Here is a 21,859-nt window from a genome sequence, read left to right on the forward strand (position 1 = left end):
CTATCATATATAAAAGAAAGACCAATGGAAAAGACTTTTCTCATAAAAGAAAGAAAAAGAATAATTGACAATCATGAGAAAAAGATTACAAACTTCTGCGAAACTTCTTATACAAATGTTATCTCATATAGAGAAGATTAGTGGATTGATTAGGTGAAATATTATATATACCTGATTTGTTTAGTGTTTAACGATTAATGATAACTCTTGTCTTGTTAAGAGTAATACTTTAGTGTTTAATAATACTTTAGTGTTTAACGACTAATGATAACTCTTGTCTTGTTAATAGTAACACTTTAGTGTTTAACGGCTAATGATAACTCTTATCTTTGTTAAGAGTAATATTAAGACTTATTCTTGGGTTCACCCCCTAGGGTGAACCTAGGTTCACCAACCAATAGAATTATGTTATTTCAAATTTGATATCTTTTATAAAAGGAAATAAAATATTGTCAAATCATATTTTTAAAATAAAAAAAAAAAAATAGTAGTAATTACAAAAAAATATTTTTAAGAAAAAACTAAACCCTAAGTCCTAATCCCTAAACTCTAAATCCGAAACCTTAAACCTTTGGGTAAACCATAAACCCTTGGATAAATCATAAACTCTAAATCAAAAACACTAAACACTAAAATACTCAAAAGTTTAAGATTTTAGTGTTTTTGATTTATAGTTTATGATTCACCCAAGGGTTTAGGGTTTACCCAATGGTTTAGGATTTCGGATTTAGGGTTTAGGGATTAGGATTTAGGGTTTAGTGTTTTTACTGACGACGTTAACAATATTTAAAAAAAAAAATCTTTTATTTTGTAATTATTATTTTTTTTTTACCTTTTTATTTTGAAAACATAATATAATTTGACAACATTTTTTTTTCTTTTTAAAAAAATATCAAATTTGAAATAATGAATTTCTATTGGTTGGTGAACCTAGAGGTTCACCTTAGGGGGTGAACCCAAGAATAACTCTAATATTAATATATGATGACTGATAACAAAAGTCCCTTAATATTATATCTTTTCTTGACGTCTACACTGGAACATATTCAAATAATTCTTATTCTTTTAATTTTCTTTCGTAAACGTCAACTTGAAACGTGAAAAATGGTCTGCACCATCTGCCACGAAACCACCTCTAAAATATACAGTCAAAAAAAAAATATGCAGTTGAATAAACAAAGAATGCATACGTAAACTCTATATATATGTAACAAACGTCTATGTATTGGTGCACTAAAAACTATATAGTATAAGGATATATATATATATATTCTTGGAGCTTTGTAATGTCTTACGAGAAGGAGCTAGGCGCTGCAAAGAAAGCTGTTTCTCTAGCTGCTCGTCTCAGCCAAGTAAGAAGTGCAACCATCTTTTTTTTTGTCATCTGTTGTTATATTGATTCGAAACGGATAAGCCAAAAGGCAAGTTACAAAGGCTGTCGTGCAACCATCTATACTCCTATATGTTGGACATAATATTCTCTTTTGGAATCATAAACTAATAAAATGAATATTTTTCAAAAAAAAAAAACTAATAAAATGAATACTAACTATCTTACATAGGGAGTTCAGAAGACTCTGTTGCAATCGGAAGTATGGACAAAATCCGACAAAACTCCTGTCACTGCAGCTGATTATGGTTTGTACCTCAACGTTTGCTTACCATCGAGTTCACTTACCTTCTAACACTAATGGATTATTTCTTCAGGATCACAAGCTGTTGTTAGTCTTGTGTTAGAGAGGGAGCTCAAACCTGCAACCCTGTCATTAGTAGCAGAAGAGGTGGTAATAACTCTAAAAGCTTATTGACGAAAAGGTCTTGTTTATCGAGTTTTCACATGAATGTTTTTACAGGATACTAGAGATCTACGGAAGAAAGGAAGTGAGGAGTTTCTAGAAGATATAACAAAGCTTGTGAGAGATACTCTAGCTTCTGATGAATCATACGCAGGCTCTTCTATAACCACAGAGGATGTGTTGAATGCTATAGACTGTGGTAAATCACAAGGAGGTAGCAGTGGTTGCCACTGGGTTCTTGATCCTATTGATGGAACCAGAGGGTAAAAAATCTCCGTTATCGCTATCTTTCACTAGTCTTACCTTTCTTAGCCTCATGAGATTTTGGGAGCCTTAAACAATTTAGTAAGGACTATAGTAAATAAATTTTTTATTGATGTTAATATATAAATTTGAAAATTTTGGGTACTCTACGTCAATATTTCACTTGGCTATGTCCGAACCGGCTCTGCCCAGCACTTAGATAACAACATAGTACTAAACTCCACTGCTTGTTTTAGATTTGTAAGAGGAGAGCAATACGCTGTGGGATTAGCGTTGCTTGTGGAAGGCAAAGTGGTGGTCGGCGTTATGGCTTGTCCTAATCTTCCTTTGTCTTCTGCGGTTGTTGAGAAAGACGACAAGTCTTGCCAGGATAATGTTGGATGTCTTTTCTTTGCTGCAACTGGTTCAGGAGCTTATGTGCAACCGCTCAATGGCAATTCTCCACCACAGGAGGTATCTATCTTTTATCTTATCCAAAGCTAAACTGTTGATATGTGGGGTAAGAGAGTGAAAGAACTGTGTTGACAGGTGAGAGTGAGTAGCAATGAGAATCTTGAAGAAGCAAAGTTCTTAGAATCATACCATATGCCAATTCCCCTCCATAGTTCCATTGCTAAGGTAAGATATTGCTTAGTGTATTACAGTGTACTCTCAGGTTGCCATAACCCGGCTCAATAATTTCATGGACCTTAGGACAAAAAGATTTGAACCTTTAAATCTTATATTTATTTAGAATTGGTAATAAATATTATAAATATTTTTTTTTATAAAATGTATATTGAAAAATATGTTTATATAAATTATTTTTGGACTTTTTTTTTAATTTGTTGCATAAAAATACATATCTATTTTCTTTTAGAAAATTCGGATAATTAACTATTAAAAATCGGAGGATCCGGAACGATCGTACTGCTTGTCCCCATCTAAGCCGGAACTGGCATAACCAAGTGGGATTCTTACGGTTTTACGCAGAAACTTGGGATCACAGCGTTACCTGTAAGAATCGATAGCCAAGCAAAGTATGCAGCTGTGTCCAGAGGAGATGCAGAGATGTACTTGCGCTTCACTCTTGTTGGATACCGTGAGTGGATATGGGACCATGCAGCTGGTTCAATCATCACAACAGGTTTATAATTATATATACACAGTACATAAACACTCTTTAAACACTGAGAACTTTTGGCTCTAAATGCACGTCCATTGCAGAAGCTGGAGGCGTCGTTTGCGATGCTGAAGGGATACCTCTGGACTTCTCAAAGGGAAAGCGTCTTGATCACAACAGAGGGATCATAGTTACCACCAAGAAACTCAAGCCATTGATTCTGAAAGCTGTTAGAGAATCCATGGAAGAGGAAAATCTTCGTGTCTGAGACCGAGACACTACTGGAGAACCTACTGTATTTGTATTTGTATTTTGTCTGAACTGGTAACTTGTGTGTGTATTGCCTAGTTCTTTGTATTGTCTACGTGTTAGATGTGTAATATATGTGTGCTTGGAGGTCAAGATTCTACTTTGTTTCTTTGAGAAAGCGATTGATGATCACTTTTGTCTTCTTGCGAATATTACTAGAAGGTGATGATGACTTCGACATATATTGTATTACTAAACCTCACTTTATGCCATTACGTGAAAGACGTTCTGCACCAAACCCGACTCACACGTAAACTTTTATTTCGATGTTTCTTGTACAACCCAGTTGTAACCATTACATAAATATAAACTGTGTAATCATATGAATCAGTCATCTGTAAATGTATATCAGTCGAAATGTCAGTAAAAGACAAACAAACTCAACTGTAGCCTTTTGTTTTTCTCCTAGAAAGAATGTAAAAGAACAAAACCAAAACCTTTTCTATAACAAAGAATCAACAGAGCCAAATCCACTGAACTACCTATAAATGGTGTATGAGTATTTTTTTAAATCTGAGCAATGAAAAGTTCATTCCAAGTATCTGGGACCCCAGGTAAGCACCAATGCAAACAATCATTAACCACTGGAGCCGTGGCTGTCACGTTACTCTTCACTTTTTTAGGTTTTCTAGGTTTGAGTTTAGACCCTGAGATATGAGCTTCATCTCTCAGCTCAGAAAGCGCAGTTATGTCAAGAATCTTGATCCTCGTCCCATTCACAGCACTCTCCACCGTTGCATCAACCGACCCATCATCACCATTGATTTCACTTCCTCTAGACAGAGGGACAGTATTGTTACAGTTCCCACCTGTGTTCCAATCTCCGTTCCTAAAATGCCTCGGAGATATCGTCCTAAAGAAAGCTCTCAACCGCGGATGCAACGGAAGCTGCGCGTCTAGCCACTTCGCAACGCTGCGTATTGTAAAAACCTTAGCGTGACTTATATCTTTAAGAAACTCTCCTTGGACCTGTGTTCCGTTCACGTGCATCACCCAGTGATTGCCTTCGATCTTGCCTCTGTTCCAGTGGTGGCCCGTGTTAAGAACCAACACATCGAAACGGTGAAGGTACTTCCTCATAAACGCTGGTGGACGGTCCAGATGCATTGCGGTGAGACGAGGTGAGTCAGTGTTCTTCATGGGGACCAAATCTGATAAACTAGCTGACCAATAATACAAGATGGTTGTGTTTGTGGTGGGGAAACGATACGCCCAACCATCAGGACGGAGAGCTCCTTTGGGTTTGACCAGACCGTACTCCCATCCCACGTTTTGAACCTCTGGGCTGTCTTCACCACCAGTGGCCATACACATCAGAGACTGAAACTGTTGCCGTCCCAATGAGTCTCCTATAAACGCTATCGTCTTGTTCTGCATTCTAAAAGAAACAAAGTTGCAGTAAGCAATATGAGAGACGTTTAAGAACTTGCTGCCAGATAGTGCTGGGAATATGAATCATTATCCGCGGGCCCCGCCCCATTTGATCCGCTGCGGGGCGGGTGCGGGTCGAGTGATTTGAAAAATTTGGTTCGCGGGTGCGGGTGCGGGTTGAGTGATTTTTATGCGGGGCGGGTGCGGGTCAGCCAAAATTCAGTGCGGGTACCCGCCAACCCGCAAAAACTAAAAAAGAAAAGATTTTTTTTAAAAATATATTTTTAAATAGAAAATTTTTAAAAAATAATTTAATTTTAATTATAATAGATTAATATTTATTATTTTAATAAAATATTTTAAATATAAATTTTATTGTTATTTTAAAAAATATTTAAAATATTAAATTTTATTGTTATTTTAATAAAAAATATTTAAATTAATAAATATTATTAATATTATCCGCGGGTCTAGCGGATCACCCGCGGGTTTTAGCGGGGCGGGTGCGGATTTCATATTTTTTTCTTGCGGGTCAAGCGGGTCAAATTTTTTGAGTAAAAAAAATCAGTTTATCCGCGGGTTGGCGGGTCAGCGGGGCGGGTTTGACCCGCAACCCAGCTCTACTGCCAGAGCCGGTCCTGAGATTCTAGAGGCTATGGATAATTTAGTAAAAATTTATATAATTTTTTTTACAACTTTGGAGGCCTATATTTATATACGCCCTGACTAAAACATATTCACACAGTAACCCAATCTATATACATCACATTAAGTAAGAAGGCCATGTGGATCACTGATGGTTTAAGAACTTGCTGCGCCGGTCCTCAGATTCTAGAGGCTACGGATAATTTAATAAAAATTTATATAATTTTTTTTACAAATTTGGAGGTCTATATATATATGCGCCCTGACTAAAACATATTCACACAGTAACCATTAAGTAAGAAGGCAAAGTGGATCAGTGATGGTTTCAAGAAAAATTGGGTACATACCTTGTCAAGAAGGTGAACCTGTCAAACTGTGGCATGTTGCAACCTTGCGGTTGCCACCGGTAACCTTCAAATGAGAAGTCAGGTCTGCCCATTACTCTACAGGCCCACATGGATGATAACCACTGCTTACATTCAGAACCAGAGTACAACGGTCGCTTCTTGTCTTTAACCCATTTTCCTTTTGCATAGTTACAAACTGAACAAGAAACCAAAACGTATCACAAAACCAGACTACAAGACATGCACAAAACAAAACAAAAACTGAATACTAAAAGATGGGAAAAGTAATGAAAGTACCTGAAAAAGAAGAAGAAGGAGGAGGAGGAGGAGGAGGAGGAGGAGGAGGAGAAGCTGAGAACTGAAGTTGTACATCAAAGAGAGAAGAACGAAGTGGGTTTTCCTCAGAAACCAGGAGTGTTAGCATCAAAAAGATGAGGATAACCAAGGCAAGTGATACACTTCCTCCTCTGAGTATGCAACTTTTCCCACCAAACATTTTAGATTAAGTGCCAGGAGGTATAACATCAAACTCTTTAGCAACAAAGAAAAGCTCCTATGCTCTGCTGTCAAAGTTCAAGAATCAAGATCACAGAGTGTTATAATACATTAGTCAGGCATTCATTAAAAAAAAAACATAACAACTTATTAAAAAAAGCTTAGTCAGGCATTGAATCAAAGAACAGAGAAAACAAGAAAAGTTATTCCGCAAATCGAGCTGGTGAGGATAGAATCGTTACCGGAGAAGAAGAATAAATCGACTGATGATGATGATGATCGGAGCAGTGTGAAACCTCTGTTGGATCTGGAGAGAGGGAGAGAGCGATTTATAATATCGAATTTGGATCCTTTCACATGTTCGTGGTCAATAAACAATTATCCATTGCAGCGAGCACAGTGACTCAACGTTTTGATGCGTTTTGTTTGATTTTTCGGCGCAATAAAGTAATTGCTTCGTTAAAAGTTAAAACACAGTTAGCTACCGTTTAATTCTCTTAATGACGTAATTAAAGTCTTTTTTTTTACAAATTTAATTAATTTTCGACCGACATTGGTTCATGGTTCACTTTCCTAAAATGCGGTAAGTGTGAAAAATATAATTATTTCGTTTATAAGCAAAACATATCCTTATTCTCTCTCTCTTTTTTTGGTTTAGTAGTGAAGATGAGAGCAACAGCGCACGTGCCTTTCATGGGCTTTTAACATATAAAAACAAGCAAAGACGTAGATACTGGGCCACTGCTATTTGGGGAAATTATAGGGCCTCAACTGTGTCTTACAATTTACAAAACACACAATTGTCCTTTATTGGTCCTTCACCTCCTTAATTTACTACTTTTCATTCCAAATTTTATAGTATCTATGATTCGAATGATTACCTTCATAATCTCATCTAATTGATTTTATGGCTATATAACTATATGCCACATGTAAGTAGTACACTCAAAATGAGCTATAGCTCATGAGCTGGCTCAATTCCGCTTGATTTTTCATAAGCATGATCTCTATTTCTTAGGTTCATTTAATAAATGAATTTAATGATCAAGCTTAAATTAGATCACGAGTTATATGAACGATTTTTAATAAACATGAGCTAACTAATGAACTTGGTCGTTTTATACTTTATATGTATATATATAAAAAAATTGATTTTAAAAAAAATTTATATTAATCATATTTTATCTTATAAAATTAAAATGTAAAACCAAAAAATAATAAATATATATTAAAATATAAAAGAATATTGATATAAATCATCGTATCATATATCTTTAGAACTAAAATATAAAACTAAATATTCTTAAGATTTTCATGCGGAATATATATCTTTACGATTTGAATAAATAAAAAATTTGAATATGAATCATCATCACAAGACTTTTATGTAAAATATATTTTTGGATCACTGATTTAGTTTTGATTTAATATATTATTAGGTCTTGGTTTTATCCAGTATTTAAATATTAACGCTTTGGATTTTTAAATTTTAAATTACATTATAAAAAAAATTTCTATTTTTTATTTTTAAAAATAGTTTTAATTTTTTATGTTTGATCGCGAGTTAATTCATTTAATTCATTATCTAAATGATCTAAGTTCGAATTTGTATATTGAAGCTCATATAATAAATGATCTGAGTTGAGATAGTTCATGAAATATTCGAGCACTATGAGTTAAGCTGAACTAAGCGAACTAGCTTATTTTGACACCCCTTATAGTACAAAAGGGCAATAACCAATAGCAAAATTTTTCACATGTGAACGGAAAAAGAGTTAAAATGTATGAGTGAGTAAAGTTTAAAAAGTGTGATTGTTCTTTTAGCTAAAATCATGCTATATTAGTAACTACCCCTCAACAACTTTCATATCATGATGATATGTAATTCTAATTAATAAACAAAAACATGGAGTAAGGTCGTAAGTAATTGACTAAACTAGACTTAACCTAACCATAAATAATTTAAACAGATTTTATAAAAATGAAATAATTTTTTTAAAAAAAAAATCTACCACTAAATTCACGCCAGCTCCGTAGTTCCCTCTTTCTCTCCGCTTGTTGATGAATTATCATCAAAAATCAAAAATCAAAAAATAAGATTTTAACCCCCAAATTAAAATTAAAATTAATTAATACTAATAAATACCAACTTATGTTCATTTAAAAAGTGTAAATTAAATTAAATCAATATCTATGATTCTATCACACATATATATATATATATACATTTATCTCGCAATCGCAGACCTCTCTTATCCCGTGCCATTCGAATTTTCTCGAGAAAGTGACGACTGAGAAAGAAAATGGCTCCGTAGCTGCAACTCTCGCGATTTCGATTCTCCCTTCCTCTCGCCTTCTCGTATTTGCTCATCGCCTGTATCAGGTATACGCCTCACGCACATTCCTCTCTATCTCTTCTCGCTATGGCGATTGTTGCTTTTAAACCTTACGTAGCTTAGTGATGATCGCGACGATGTTCAAAACTAGTTCCTCTACCTAGATCTGCTTCCGATCTGCTATTTTCTCATCGTTATTAAGCTCATAGATGACTTCGTTTGTTGATTATATCATGTGGATGTCTCCACTAGCCACTCGATAATCTCGTTGTTCGTCTGGTTTACACTGTAATCGCTAGGGTTTAAGCAGATCTGGTGACATTACCTTCGTCTAGTTACATTGAGAATTTAACTAAGCAAACATGAACAAGGCCTCGCCAATATGATTTTAGAGTTTCATTAGTGGCGCCGTTTGTTCATTTGATTGTATTTTCTCGAGATTCTAGCCACTCGATATAGCTCGTTGTTCGTTCTGTATCTGGTTTGAACTGTAATCGCTAGGGGTTTAAGCAGATCTGGTGACATAGCCTTTTGTTGCATCTTCAGAATTCAATTAAACAACCATGCGCAAGGCCTCGTTAATGCTTGCCTAACATCTGTTTTCATTGATTCTCTATCTGTGTAGGTAGGTGTGAAAACGTTTTGTTGGATTAGGAGTGTCATGGCACAGCCAAGGTACACTAGGATAGACAACACCAGGAGGCCGGCGTCGAGCTATTGCTCAACGGTGACTATAGTTGTGTTCGTGGCGCTATGCTTAGTCGGGATTTGGATGATGACGTCATCCTCTCTTGGACCAGATCAGAGTGTTGACGTGGTTCCTCTTGACAACAAAGATGGGATCAAGAACCAGATGACCCCTCCTGAAGACGCAGCTGGTGAAACACCCAAGGAGGAGAAAAAAGGAGATGGTGATGAGAGCTCAAGCAAGGAAGAGAAGACTAAAGAAGAGTCTACTTCATCTGGTGAGACGAAAAGTGAGACTGAAGGTTTGAAAGACAACCCGGAAGAAGAGAATCCTGACTCTAATGAAAAGCAAACTAAGCCGGAGACGGAGGATAATGAGTCCGGTGAGGATGGTGAGAACCAAAAGAAGTTCGAGGCTGATGGAATTGAGAAAAAGTCCAGTGACGATGAGACAGGCAATGAAGGTGCTGAAACAAAGCCTGAGAAAGAAAACTCCAAGACAAATGTGGAGCAAGAGAGTCAACCTAAAAACGAGACCTCAGGTGGGGCACAGTTAGAGCTAGTGAATGAAACTATTGCGCAAAACGGTTCGTTTTCAACTCAGGCCACAGAATCCAAAAAGGAGAAAGAAGCTCAGAAGAGTTCTGGTGATCAAATTGATTTCAAATGGAAGGTCTGCAATACAACCGCCGGGCCGGATTACATCCCCTGTCTTGATAATGTGCAAGCCATTAGGAGTCTTAAGAGTACTAAACATTATGAGCATCGTGAGAGGCATTGCCCAGACAGCCCACCCACCTGTCTCGTTCCTTTGCCTGAAGGATATAAGCGACCAATTGAGTGGCCGAAAAGTCGAGAAAAGGTCTGCTGACTTTCACCCCTCTATCATATATATATATATATATATATATATATATATATATATATATATGTGTGTGTGTGTGTGTTAAAAATCTAATACTATTTTCGTTTATGCAGATCTGGTACACCAACGTCCCTCATACCAAGCTTGCTGAGTATAAAGGGCATCAAAATTGGGTTAAAGTGACCGGTGAGTATCTAACATTTCCCGGAGGAGGAACCCAATTCAAGCATGGTGCTCTTCATTACATCGATTTCATACAGGAGGTTGGTAGTCAGATGTAGTTCTTTTGTTAGAAAGTTTGAACTGGTTTGTACTTTGATCACTTTAAAAGTAATATTTGTGCTGATGAAAAATATGCTTTACAGTCTGTCTCTGATATCGCTTGGGGTAAACGCTCGCGTGTGGTCTTGGATGTTGGGTGTGGTGTTGCAAGCTTTGGAGGTTTCCTCTTCGACAGAGACGTGATCACAATGTCCCTTGCACCTAAAGACGAACATGAAGCTCAAGTGCAGTTTGCTCTTGAGAGAGGCATTCCTGCTATTTCTGCAGTGATGGGCACTACGAGGCTACCTTTCCCTGGCAGAGTTTTCGACATTGTTCACTGTGCTCGCTGTAGAGTGCCATGGCACATAGAAGGTAAGTTGCATATAACCGACATAGTCTCATAGATGTAGTCTTTGGATAGAAAACTCCTCCTGGATCCTTACCATCTATCTATTTCTGTTGATTGGTCAAAATCTTTGTTAGCTTTCTGATGTTTGTGTGCACTATACATGGATAGGTGGAAAACTCCTTCTGGAGCTAAACCGTGTATTGAGACCCGGAGGCTTCTTTGTGTGGTCTGCTACTCCTGTTTATCAGAAGAAGACAGAAGATGTTGGAATCTGGAAAGGTAGTACAAAGCGTTATCCTCCATATATAATTGCTCTGGAACATCCTTTTTCTCACACCTCATGTTGGCGAATTTGGCAGCTATGAGTGAACTCACTAAGAAAATGTGTTGGGAACTCATATCTATTAACAAGGACAAGATCAACGGAATCGGTGTAGCTACTTACAAAAAGCCTACTTCAAATGAATGCTACACAAGCAGATCAGAACAAAATCCTCCAATTTGTGCCGAATCTGATGACCCAAATGCATCTTGGTATGATCTTTTTTCTTTATAATTGTTTTGGAATTGTGCTCTAAAAATCAGACAGTTTACATTTTTATCATATACATGTTTCTGGATGTGGATTTTAACAGGAAAGTCCCACTTCAAGCATGCATGCACACAGCACCAGAAGACAAAACGCAGCGTGGATCTCAGTGGCCGGAGCAATGGCCAGCGAGATTAGATAAACCACCGTACTGGCTATCGAGTTCGCAGACCGGAGTTTATGGAAAAGCGGCACCAGAGGATTTCAGCGCTGATTATGAGCACTGGAAACGAGTAGTGACCAAATCATACCTTAAAGGCTTAGGAATCAACTGGGGAACTGTTAGAAATGTCATGGACATGAAAGCCGTTTATGGAGGGTAATTAAAAAAAAAAAAAACACAGAGGTTCTAAAGGATACCTACTTAATGTTTGTGTGTTTGTGTTCATTTTGCAGATTTGCAGCGGCTCTAAGAGAAATGAAAGTGTGGGTGATGAACGTGGTTCCAATAGATTCACCAGACACGTTAGCAATAATCTATGAGCGAGGACTGTTTGGTATCTACCACGATTGGTGTGAATCTTTCAGTACTTACCCGAGATCATATGATCTTCTTCACGCCGATCATCTTTTCTCCAAACTCAAACAAAGGTATGTCTGTTGTCTCTGAAAGAGTTTCTCTGTTTCCAACAGAAACATGATAAATAACTAATACAAACTCTGTTTTTCAGGTGCAATCTGACGGCGGTTGTTGCGGAGGTGGATAGGGTACTGAGACCGGAAGGGAAGCTGATAGTGAGGGACGACGCGGAGACGATACAAGAGGTGGAAGCGATAGTGAAAGCGATGAAATGGGAAGTGCGTATGACTTACTCGAAGGAAAAAGAAGGTTTGCTTTCTGTTCAAAAGTCAATTTGGCGACCCGAAGAGGTAGAGACTCTCACTTACGCTATCGCCACTTGAGATTAAAAAAAACTTAGTTCGAGTCGGTCTCTTTTTGTACGTAAACACACGCTCTTGTCTTAACTCCTTGTTATGATCATCATCATCATCATTTCTTTTTCAATCTTTAGGAAATTCCTTTTATTTTTTAAGGGTCGAGTATGAGTTTAGTTATGTGTTTGTACTATTCAAATTTTTTTCTTCGTAACGTTCTTGAGGTTGTTCTATGGTAAAGTTAGAATAATGTGAGATGTAATTCCTAATGGCTCTTATTAGTGTTTAACACGGTAGATTCAAATGGATATGAGAACTTTGATGAACAGCTAGATAGATAGATAGATACATTGTTGGGTTTACATAAGAATGGATACAAACATGATCACCATTTCCAGAAAACATTGGAACCACACTTGAACTTGTCTTTGCCTTCGCATTCCAACGCCAAATCTTCTGAGATAAATAGTACCTTCTGCATATATTAAAAAAAAAAACATGAAGAAGAACATCATAATCTATTGAATCGTCTATCTCTCAAAGAACGAAAAGGTTGAGTTTTAAGAATAACCTTTTGCTTGGCAAGATCTTGACATCCTGTGAAATTCTCAGGGAACTTGCAGCTTCCGAACTGAACGGTGAATGCTCTCGCAAAGTTTGCCCCACTTGTTGCCAATCTCTTCTTATCATTCAGTTCTTATTAACCATAATTTTCAAAAAATAAAACCATTAATTTGCATTCTTAGAGATTTCAAGATTCAGAACGTTTCAAGACTTTACTTTGTTGGCTTTGCTCTTCTCGAGGTATTCATCGAAGACGCTAGCATTAGCAGAAGCAGAGACAGCAGCGGTGGAGAAGAGTGTAGCAGCTAAGAACATCATGGCGGATCTTCTTCCATTAACATCATCACCACCACCAACTCGTTGAGCTGCTTTGATCACAGGAACAGTCTGTTTCTTCTGGCCAAACCCAACCGATGAATTCACCAAACCCACTTTTTGGTTTAGCTCTGATGAGCTAGCACCAGAGATTGCGTAGCTGCAGGTGAGAACACTCGAGTTCATGGCCGCCATTAAATCTGTCTCTGTTGCTTCTTCAGAAAGTCAAGAGCGTTTGAGTTTTTGATTGGTGGCTGAAGGATAAAGGAGATTAGAATTTAGTATTAGAGATGAAAGAGGATGATGATGACGTGGACGTGTGAATGTAATAAAGGATTGTGGTTGGAGAGTGGTGGATAAGGTGAGTTTTCACTTATGTCCTAATTGGCAAAAAGTCCAAATCTTTTCTTACTACTTAAAGAAAGTTTTAGGTCTTTCATATTCTCTGAGTGTTTATGTGGTTAGCTTTTCTTTAGTCTCTACACCTCAGATCCATAATCTCTGCTTCAAACTCAGTTATATCATGTTATCATGAGCCTGATCAGGATTAGCCCACTGACTCCATTTGGCATGTCTATCTTTCATACAAAGAACAATGTGTGCTTCTAAAAAACAGAGCTTCCATCATTGTAAGATTGTCTTAATAGAATAAAAAGAAATGAACAACAAGAAAATGTACAGAGCATAGAAAGCAAATTAAAAAAAAAAACTGGCTTTATGATGTTCTTGCTCCCTGTGGCTTCCATCAATGTGTTTTCTGTTTTAAAATTTTAACATTTTTATTAAAAGATATTTTTCTGTAAACAACACAGTATATATAAGAATTATCTATTTAATTTAAAATATATTTTTAGATTTTGGATAATTTTATTATTATTAATTTTAATGATTTATTTGGCAAAATAGTTTAAATCCATTTTTATTTTGTAGTTAATATATATATTTAATCTATTAAAGGTATAAACGATATTACCGTGAAAACTCGAATGAAAAAAAATATTTCAGAAATAATAGTAACTTTTGTTACCTTGACTTTATATCATGTATTTTGTCTTTGATACATATAGACACCCATTCTAACGCAGAGTTAAGTAACTGTGGCATTTGTAATCGTTGACTTTACTCTTGTATCCTTTGATTAGAGACTAATAATAATGACAGTATCATTTCAAAGGGAAGAATCCATGGAAATACACAACTTCAAAGGAATGTATCTTATATGTTCCACAAATTTCTTTTGGGTGCTCAGATTCTAATTTAACAAAAGATAATACATGATTTATACAATAATATCACATCATCAGTTGTCATCTCTATAAAAGGGTTTTTGTTTTGGGAAGAGTAAGAAAATTGAGGCATTTGCCCTTTTTTCTTTTCTCTCTAGTAAGCAAAGTAAAAGATAAAACAATCAAACCTCTGCAAAAGTAAAATCTCTCTGTACACAAACTGTAGTGTGCGACTGGTTTGTTCACCCACTCACACTGATCTACTTCTCTTCAGGTTAAAGGCTTTTTTCTTTCTTCTGCCTTTTGGGAGGATTCTGCTTTGCTAGTATAGCTATGAGAAAAGGGTTTCCTCAAAACGCATGGTTTTTAGCCGTTTGAACCCAAGGGTTAGCCCTTTATTATGTTGGTTACCTCTGTAAAAATCGCTGATGGAACATCACAAGATTCCATTTAAGACCCTTTGGTAGTAATCATACTGCCGTGTTCGCCATGCATCTAAGCTACTGCTGATGAGAGATAGCACCAACGAGACACATTGCTGGTTTCGTGACCCCAACCAAATCAAAAGAAAAGAAAGACCGTTACCAACAGTGGATCATGCGAGAAGTTGAATTTAACAGACATAAAACAAAAGGCTTTACCTCTTCGGTTAAGCTTAGATGGAACCGTTTTCTTAGATTTTGAATGGTTCTTGGACCACCTTTGAAGCAAGGATAACCCGAGTCCTGATCAAGATGTTACCAGAATATGTAATTTCACACGGAAAATAACTAGGCTTGTTACCATATTATAAGTATGTAGGATTCCATGTTCATATAAAGAAGGCAAGAGATTATGATGATACCTGTAACATTTCAACTAAGAGAATAATTCGCTCAGCGTGCTTTCTACATGTAAGGAATCCTTGAATACATAGCACCTAAAAACAATCGACAATTAGATGCTCTTCTTCAACATAATTAGCTATACGCAGAAAAGGTTAAGAGACTTAAGAGATAGAATTAAGAGACAAGAGGGAGAGAGCAACGTGGATACCTTGAAATAGTCAAAGAACTCACTTGGAACCCCATCGGCATCAGAGTCCATGACCTAGTTGTGACGAGAGTGTTTTTTTGGGTATAAATTTGGACTAAAGGATTCAATGAAATTTAAGCACAAAGGAGTTTGAAGGGACGAAAACCAATCTGTTATTAAGAGAAAGAATGAATCTCTTACCTCAAGAAGTTCACGAGTTAACTTAAACGGAGCACTCTCAAAGTTTACACCACCAGGAGAATTCGAAAGCATAAACCCGAAATCAATGTGTATGATATGACCCTCTTCATCCAAGAGAAGATTCCCATTATGACGATCTTTTACCTACAACCAATTGAAAACCATGGGCAAATGAGCCTTTAAAACCACCTTAACATGCTATTCATGAAACATAAAAACGGCACCAGGACATGTAAAACCTATAAATCCCTTTGTTTACAACGCACTAATATGCCCGTATAGGTGAATAAACATTGTACTCAGAGAAGGGGCCGCTAAGAGATGTACCTGCAGAAGGTAACAGACCAAAGAGTATCCGGCCATACTCTCAACAAAATTCCTCTGCAAAAGAAGCCATCTCGGAAGGTTATATACATAAAATGGCATACGGCACAAGAAGCTAAGAATTGGTCAATTATTATATGAAACAAAATAACCAACATCCTGGTTGAATTGAACTATTACGATCTACCTCAACAGTACATTTACCTGGGCGAACTTAAAGCTAGGAGAGTTTTCTTTATACTTCGCAGCAAAGAAATCACGTAGGCTAGTGATGTTGGGGTATCTACTTTTGATAGAATGAATAGAAGCCTGCAGGAATGGAAAATGGCACTTATTACATACGCTTCCATTGTAAGAAAATGATGAAAGAAAATGATGACAGGATACAACGTAGCAACTAAACAGGGCTCTGGTTTCAAAATTACCGTGTCTGGAATTGTTTCTATAAGGGCAGTATACGAAGAAGTAACCAAGACCTCATAAGGACGTAACCAGAGGGGTAGACCTGCTTCCTGGAATATATCTAGCACATGGACAAGACAATTCTCTATAAGGTGGAAATGTAATCGTCTTTAACGGAATAAGAAGACATAAAAACAAAAATGAGGAACCATACCCTAGGAAATAGGATATTAACAGACACTAGTAGATATAAGAAAGTATCACCCACCATAGAAGTGAGAAATGAGTTGCACAGCAAGATGTTCCTGCCGACAGTCATCACCGCTCTTCACAATGATCTGCGAAGATCTACAGCCTTTTAAAAACAGAGGTAGAAAGAAGTATCGTATGGCAAAATGGTCAGCACACAAGGACACAATTAAGTAAAGATTACGCAAGGAAAGTATCTAAATCCTTTGACATCAGCTTTTCAATGTTAGCAAATAAAAATAACATCAAATGCAGCTTTACAGAGAATCGAAAGCAGAAGCCTATCATGGGCCTCTCAAAGAGTCGTCGAAGACTCATGCATCAGTCAATACTTTGATGTCTACACTGTTGCAGGTTTAAAAGAGAAAAATGATATGGTCAGGAACTTAATATCCTTTTAAAAATCTGGAATCACGAGTTATGCTCCTCTACATATGGAAGATCAACAGTATCAACCCCAATAACAGAAAACTTCGGTTGCTATATCACGTTAGTTGACACAAATACCTATTCTAGTCATCATCAACGAACTTAATTTAGAGGAATATACTTGATAGGGAACCCCATGTACTAATACTAAAGATAAAAGGGTATGGTTTTATGCAGCACTTACAGAACGCAGGTCCCAACCAGGTAAATTTCCATATATTGAAGCTTTACGAATTCTCTCTCGCTTTCCATCCCAAAGTTCACCAGATAAGGCATCACCCTCCTTTAGCATTCCACCATTGGCCTGTGAACATCACAAAAAATAGATAGACGGTTCAAAATTCAGAACAAGAAAAGGAAGATCTGTTAAACATGCATTTACCCTTGGTTGTGCATCTGAAGAATCCTGACCAGCCCCTTTGAGAGGAAGGCCTGGAGGTGCCTCACCCTTTGCTGCAGCAGCCTGCATAAATTATTAAACTGAGGATTAATGACGGGTAGAGGAAGAATAACAAATAGAACACATGCAACAATTTCAAACTGTAAGTAACTGAAGTGCACAAGACGAGAACAAGTACATGCACTAAAATAACGACTCAATTGAGTATCATAGTTAATTCCACCACTAGAAAAAGTACATCATGTATCATATAGAATTCAAATGGCAAAAGCATACAAGCAATTGCCTTCTACAAGTTATCGATCCAGAAATACTCACCCTTACTTCCTCCATGGCAACAGTACTTGGAACACGGCGATGTTCCTTTTTACGTGGGACTGCTGGATCAGGAATGCTTTCCATTCGAAGTCCTGGGTCAGCCGTCACGACCACCCTTACCCACTCAAGATCAGAGTTTAGCCCAGTTTTTGGGGCCTCAGCCAGGACATCATCAAATGGATCACTCAGTGATTCAAGAGATGCAGTACAACTCTCCACTGAGAAGCTTACACTGACAAGTTTCACCTTCACGTCGGGCTTAGGAGTCATTGCCTGGTCAATTGCTTGGGCAGTGGATAGCGACATTCGGTCAGCACTGTTGCGATAAGCCTCCTGAGTAGTCCATAGTGGATAAGCCCATGCAGGTTGCTTTTGAAAAAATGCGTCCCCGTTGGCCAATGGTATGCCCCCTCTAGAAAGCTTCTGGGAGATCGATGTATCTTTAGCACTGCTTCAGAAAACAAAAAAGAACAATGAGAGATGGCTATCATATAAATTTTTACACTCGGTAAGACAAACAGGACATAAAAAGAATAACTTCCCAGTAGAGGTACTAGATAAGTATTACTCTTAAGAAGCAGTGGATAAGTATTACTTTTGAGAAATTTTAAATTTCTCAAATTTACCTGGGTGTTGCCGCTTTCAAAACTTCTACGGAGATCATGTACGGCGCCTTTTCCCTAGAATTCAAAAGAGTGGATTCATCTTCAGGAATATGAACGACACGATAAACTCCTCTTCCCATTGGAAAACAAATTCCTGGAAGGTTATTGAGGAAAAAAAATTAGTATCTGGTAAAAAAAACAGTTACACAACAGCATTAACGTAGATGGAAAAAAAGGAATCTAAACTGCTTCTAAAAGCTGAAATCATAAGATCGTAAATGAGAAATCAAGAGTGGGAGAAAAATCTCCAAACAAGAGTGGAAAGATTGCAATATGTTCTGGAAATCTAATCAGCCAAAACAAGGACCAACATCTACCAGACATTGGACTTATATAAGCAGCAGAAACATGATAAAAAGGATATACTACTTTTTGTAAGACAAGATACATGATTTAGATCTCAGTAACATTAGAACGGGGTAAATTTTTCACATACTCTCTCAGAGAAAATCATACGTGACTGAGATAAAGCATTCCGGCTAAGTAGATATGAGCTACACAAATAAAGTAAACCTCTAAATAATATCTCCTCGTAAGATCCAGTTTCAGAAAATACCTCCGGTGGTTTCAGCTTCAGATAAATGAAAATTGATCTCTGCGAGAGACTAAAACCAAACAGAAGAAACATGAAGTCTGGTCAGTTGCTACAAAGCTATAATTTAACAGTCTAAAATTATTCATCCAGACGGAAAGTCAAGTGTAATAATCACCTCCCGAAGCGCAATTTTCCGATCTTCGATGGGAAAGACATCTACCAAACCATACGATGTTTCACATAACGCTTGTACAAATTCTAATGACTCATGGTAAGCCCCTTTCCTGAACTGTGAAGCGGTATTTTTTGGTAGTGGGGGCTTACCAGCTGTAGTATCATCCTGCTGCTTAGGTGAACCTGGCCGCTTCTGCAATGGTTATAATAAGAAAGATTGGTATGCGCAGAATCAAGAACACATAACAGTAAAGAGTGTCCAGTATAGATAAGTAATAATTGCAGTCGACAACCACCCTGTTTCAGCCAACATTTGCGTCAAGCAAATTTCACAAGAAGCAGATATTTATGATTATATCCTACAAAAATCTTGGCAAAGGAATCTAAAGATATGGATCGAAAGAAACTCGAATATCAAGCAGTGCAGCTAAACCCAGTATTTGCAATAAGATAGAAACACAAAGGACAAGTCAAATGAGTGCAAACCTCTTTGTGCTTCTTTGATCCAAATAGTTCAGAATCTTCAACAGACTGGTCACGATCTCTGAACAATTTACGGAAAAAGTTCTCTGTCCCAGGACTGCTTTCAACTATGCCATTGCTCGTATTTTCAATTTCTGAAGTAGGTTTCGCGTCTTCTGAATGTGTACGGAATAATCTTTTGAACAGAGAAAATTCTGGAGATTCGTCACCTTCGCTTTCACTCCCGTCATCGGCTTTGACAATATCTTTCTTGTCGTCTGGCTTTTCCTTAAATAACTTTTTGAAAAACCCCTCCCTTTCATCTTCTTCACCAGATTTATCATCAGCAAGCACTGCTCCATCCGTATCATTCTTTTCATCAGCATGTCGTTTGTCATCAACTTTATCCTTGAAAAGTTTCTTAAAGAATCCATCTTTGTCCTCATCATCAATTGCCTTAGGAACTTTATCTTCCTCAGTTTTGCTGTCACGGAATAGTTTCTTGAAGAACCCTTCTGAGTTTGCATTTGACTCTTCATCATCCTTTTTATTCTCTCGCAATAACCTCTTGAAGAAACTCTCCGAATTTGCACTCAAATCCTCTTCATCACCCTTATTATCTCGTAACAACCTCTTAAACATCCCATTCCCATCTGAACTCGATGTCAATTCCTCGTTTTCTCCTTTACTACTTAACAGCCTCTTGAAGAACCCCTCGGAACTGTTCGTTATCTCCTCATCTTCTGATTTATTATCTTTCATGAGACGCTTAAAGAAACCCTCCGAGTTAGACGTTGCTTCATCCCCCTCACCTTTGCTGTCCCTCCTCAGCCTCTTGAAAAACCCTTCCTTCTCACTCTCTTCATCATCTCTCTCACCTGACTTTCTAAACATCAACGCATCTCTGACTTTAGGACTCGGGATAAGCTTCTTAAAAATCTTACTGTCCTCAGCAGGTAACTGACTACCATCATCCTGAACGCTGCTCCCCGGCGAAGGCGAGAACGACAAAGACTTCTGCATAGGAGGAGACAACTTCAAAGAGAAGAGCTTCTGTTTCGACGACAAAAGCCTACTCAACACCTGATTCTTACTCCCAGGGGTCGAAACCTCACTCTGCACACGCATAAGAGGAGACCACTCACCCATAATAGTAGCAGCAATCTGACACTTCTCTTGAATCCTACCAATCCCTTCACTATCCTCCGAATCCTCCAACTCAGCCAACAAAAACCAATGCACTTTCAACGCAATCTTCAACGACTTAGCACAGATATCAATCACAAACTTATCAAGCGAGGGGCTCGGCTTGTGCACCATCATATAACAAATCTGGAAGAGATAACTCTCGATACCTGATAAAGGAAGCGTATACATCCTATTGCATAAGTAGTCTCTAACACCAGCGTGAGGATGCTTGTAGAGGTAACTAACAGCGATCCACTCACAGAAGAAAGCTGAATCGAAGAACCTAATAAGCCAACCATTGGAGCCAGCGGACTCGGAGATGAGGTTACTCGGTGAGGTAATCTCACGAGGCGACTCGGATGAGTCGCCTCGAACGAGTGATAGAAACCGTCCCATCGTCATTCTGATCAGCTTCGCGTAATCATCCGAGACGGATCTAAACGAATCGAGTCTCTAAACCCTAGGATGATTCTCAGTAAACCTTCACTCCTAAAAACCTAATCGCTTCTCTGTAACCAACTCAAAGCTCAATCGAAGCGCTTAGGCTAACCTAACCGAGATAAACCGGATGGAATAGAGATTACTCGAATCTTACTCGATCGAATCGGCGTAAACCGGAGGCGATCGGGAGTTTTAACCGGAGACTGAACTGATCTCACGGAGAAGGAACGTAACGATCAGCTGATTTGAACGATGATCTGGTCTTCGTCGTCTCCGAGATTGTCAGCTTGGAGAGAGATCAATTCGAAAGAAGTAGCTGAAACGGCGAGAAGCGATCGCCGTTGACTCTGCCGGAAGCGGTTATTGTCGTCGTCGTCGTCGTCGTCTGTTGATGGGAGAGAGAGAGAGAGAGAGAGAGAGAGAGTAATTATTGTTTGCAATACTTTTAAATTATTTTTTAACTTCTTCTCGTTGTTTAATTATTTTTTAATTATTTATTATTTTTTTTTTGTCTTGGTGAAGGAAGGGAACTAACGTGCGCTGGAAAGTTCGCGGGAGCAGAGTTGAAAATTTACGTGGGAAATAATCGTGTGATTACGGACAGTTGATTAATCATTACATGCTTTTGAATTTCGAATCTGATAAGCTATTATTAAA

General features: G+C 37.7%; 5 protein-coding genes across 9 annotated transcripts; 2 read left to right on the top strand and 3 right to left on the bottom strand.

Annotated features, from left to right (window-relative positions):
• The first annotated feature begins 1,196 nt into the window (after window positions 1-1,196).
• LOC106382921 (SAL2 phosphatase-like) lies at window positions 1,197-3,651 on the top strand. 2 transcript variants are annotated; one of them, XM_048760572.1, is made up of 8 exons: window positions 1,197-1,352; window positions 1,563-1,638; window positions 1,708-1,781; window positions 1,854-2,059; window positions 2,297-2,513; window positions 2,589-2,678; window positions 3,033-3,186; window positions 3,267-3,651. In XM_048760572.1, exons 1-8 carry the CDS (start codon window positions 1,287-1,289, stop codon window positions 3,428-3,430), a joined length of 1,047 nt encoding a protein of 348 aa, XP_048616529.1. In that variant the 5' UTR covers window positions 1,197-1,286; the 3' UTR covers window positions 3,431-3,651. The 2 variants fall into 2 exon arrangements, with proteins under 2 accessions (XP_048616529.1, XP_048616524.1); XM_048760567.1 differs by having other exon boundaries at window positions 1,228-1,352; window positions 1,708-1,784.
• Window positions 3,652-3,777: 126 nt separating this feature from the next.
• On the bottom strand, window positions 3,778-6,776 carry LOC106382920 (protein trichome birefringence-like 14). 2 transcript variants are annotated; one of them, XM_048760559.1, is made up of 4 exons: window positions 6,572-6,776; window positions 6,132-6,394; window positions 5,835-6,030; window positions 3,778-4,849 (listed from the first exon to the last, which is right to left on the bottom strand). In XM_048760559.1, exons 2-4 carry the CDS (start codon window positions 6,328-6,330, stop codon window positions 3,979-3,981), a joined length of 1,266 nt encoding a protein of 421 aa, XP_048616516.1. In that variant the 5' UTR covers window positions 6,331-6,394; window positions 6,572-6,776; the 3' UTR covers window positions 3,778-3,978. The 2 variants fall into 2 exon arrangements, with proteins under 2 accessions (XP_048616516.1, XP_048616512.1); XM_048760555.1 differs by having other exon boundaries at window positions 6,132-6,397; window positions 6,572-6,774.
• A 1,774-nt stretch (window positions 6,777-8,550) lies between these two features.
• LOC106404997 (probable methyltransferase PMT26) lies at window positions 8,551-12,564 on the top strand. Of its 2 annotated transcripts, none has more exons than XM_013845626.3 (9): window positions 8,551-8,712; window positions 9,291-10,214; window positions 10,331-10,480; window positions 10,583-10,853; window positions 10,999-11,109; window positions 11,190-11,364; window positions 11,466-11,738; window positions 11,816-12,010; window positions 12,091-12,564. In XM_013845626.3, exons 2-9 carry the CDS (start codon window positions 9,327-9,329, stop codon window positions 12,320-12,322), a joined length of 2,295 nt encoding a protein of 764 aa, XP_013701080.2. In that variant the 5' UTR covers window positions 8,551-8,712; window positions 9,291-9,326; the 3' UTR covers window positions 12,323-12,564. The 2 variants fall into 2 exon arrangements, with proteins under 2 accessions (XP_013701080.2, XP_048616551.1); XM_048760594.1 differs by having other exon boundaries at window positions 8,582-8,712; window positions 9,295-10,214.
• LOC106382925 (photosystem I reaction center subunit N, chloroplastic) lies at window positions 12,548-13,469 on the bottom strand. Its single transcript, XM_013823011.3, has 3 exons — window positions 13,076-13,469; window positions 12,867-12,992; window positions 12,548-12,770 (listed from the first exon to the last, which is right to left on the bottom strand). The coding sequence occupies exons 1-3, from the start codon at window positions 13,367-13,369 to the stop codon at window positions 12,681-12,683; spliced, it is 510 nt and encodes a 169-aa protein (XP_013678465.2). The 5' UTR covers window positions 13,370-13,469; the 3' UTR covers window positions 12,548-12,680.
• A 961-nt stretch (window positions 13,470-14,430) lies between these two features.
• On the bottom strand, window positions 14,431-21,623 carry LOC106382926 (phosphatidylinositol 4-kinase beta 1). Of its 2 annotated transcripts, none has more exons than XM_048760579.1 (16): window positions 19,598-21,623; window positions 19,113-19,304; window positions 18,959-19,007; window positions 18,364-18,496; window positions 17,738-18,188; window positions 17,402-17,482; window positions 17,204-17,323; window positions 16,610-16,679; window positions 16,365-16,462; window positions 16,144-16,248; window positions 15,943-15,996; window positions 15,616-15,759; window positions 15,436-15,489; window positions 15,245-15,319; window positions 15,042-15,125; window positions 14,431-14,938 (listed from the first exon to the last, which is right to left on the bottom strand). In XM_048760579.1, exons 1-16 carry the CDS (start codon window positions 21,161-21,163, stop codon window positions 14,837-14,839), a joined length of 3,378 nt encoding a protein of 1,125 aa, XP_048616536.1. In that variant the 5' UTR covers window positions 21,164-21,623; the 3' UTR covers window positions 14,431-14,836. The 2 variants fall into 2 exon arrangements, with proteins under 2 accessions (XP_048616536.1, XP_048616544.1); XM_048760587.1 differs by having other exon boundaries at window positions 17,738-18,185; window positions 19,598-21,621.
• Window positions 21,624-21,859: the final 236 nt, after the last annotated feature.

This window comes from Brassica napus, chromosome A2 (genome assembly GCF_020379485.1).
Source record: "Brassica napus cultivar Da-Ae chromosome A2, Da-Ae, whole genome shotgun sequence".
NCBI lineage: Eukaryota > Viridiplantae > Streptophyta > Magnoliopsida > Brassicales > Brassicaceae > Brassica > Brassica napus.

Coding starts and splice junctions, on each gene's coding strand:
- LOC106382921 (XM_048760567.1), top strand. CDS start 1,287: ATGTCTTACGAGAAGGAGCTAGGCGCTGCAAAGAAAGCTGTTTCTCTA. Junction 2,060..2,296: donor CCTATTGATGGAACCAGAGG/GTAAAAAATCTC, acceptor TGCTTGTTTTAG/ATTTGTAAGAGGAGAGCAAT. Junction 2,514..2,588: donor GCAATTCTCCACCACAGGAG/GTATCTATCTTT, acceptor CTGTGTTGACAG/GTGAGAGTGAGTAGCAATGA.
- LOC106382920 (XM_048760559.1), bottom strand. CDS start 6,330: ATGTTTGGTGGGAAAAGTTGCATACTCAGAGGAGGAAGTGTATCACTT. Junction 6,031..6,131: donor TCCTTCTTCTTCTTTTTCAG/GTACTTTCATTA, acceptor TTTCTTGTTCAG/TTTGTAACTATGCAAAAGGA. Junction 4,850..5,834: donor AGGTTCACCTTCTTGACAAG/GTATGTACCCAA, acceptor TGTTTCTTTTAG/AATGCAGAACAAGACGATAG.
- LOC106404997 (XM_013845626.3), top strand. CDS start 9,327: ATGGCACAGCCAAGGTACACTAGGATAGACAACACCAGGAGGCCGGCG. Junction 10,481..10,582: donor ACATCGATTTCATACAGGAG/GTTGGTAGTCAG, acceptor TATGCTTTACAG/TCTGTCTCTGATATCGCTTG. Junction 10,854..10,998: donor AGTGCCATGGCACATAGAAG/GTAAGTTGCATA, acceptor ATACATGGATAG/GTGGAAAACTCCTTCTGGAG.
- LOC106382925 (XM_013823011.3), bottom strand. CDS start 13,369: ATGGCGGCCATGAACTCGAGTGTTCTCACCTGCAGCTACGCAATCTCT. Junction 12,993..13,075: donor AGAAGAGCAAAGCCAACAAA/GTAAAGTCTTGA, acceptor TATGGTTAATAA/GAACTGAATGATAAGAAGAG. Junction 12,771..12,866: donor AAGATCTTGCCAAGCAAAAG/GTTATTCTTAAA, acceptor TAATATATGCAG/AAGGTACTATTTATCTCAGA.
- LOC106382926 (XM_048760579.1), bottom strand. CDS start 21,163: ATGACGATGGGACGGTTTCTATCACTCGTTCGAGGCGACTCATCCGAG. Junction 19,305..19,597: donor GATCAAAGAAGCACAAAGAG/GTTTGCACTCAT, acceptor TAACCATTGCAG/AAGCGGCCAGGTTCACCTAA. Junction 15,760..15,942: donor TGGTCTGTTACCTTCTGCAG/GTACATCTCTTA, acceptor AATTGGTTGTAG/GTAAAAGATCGTCATAATGG.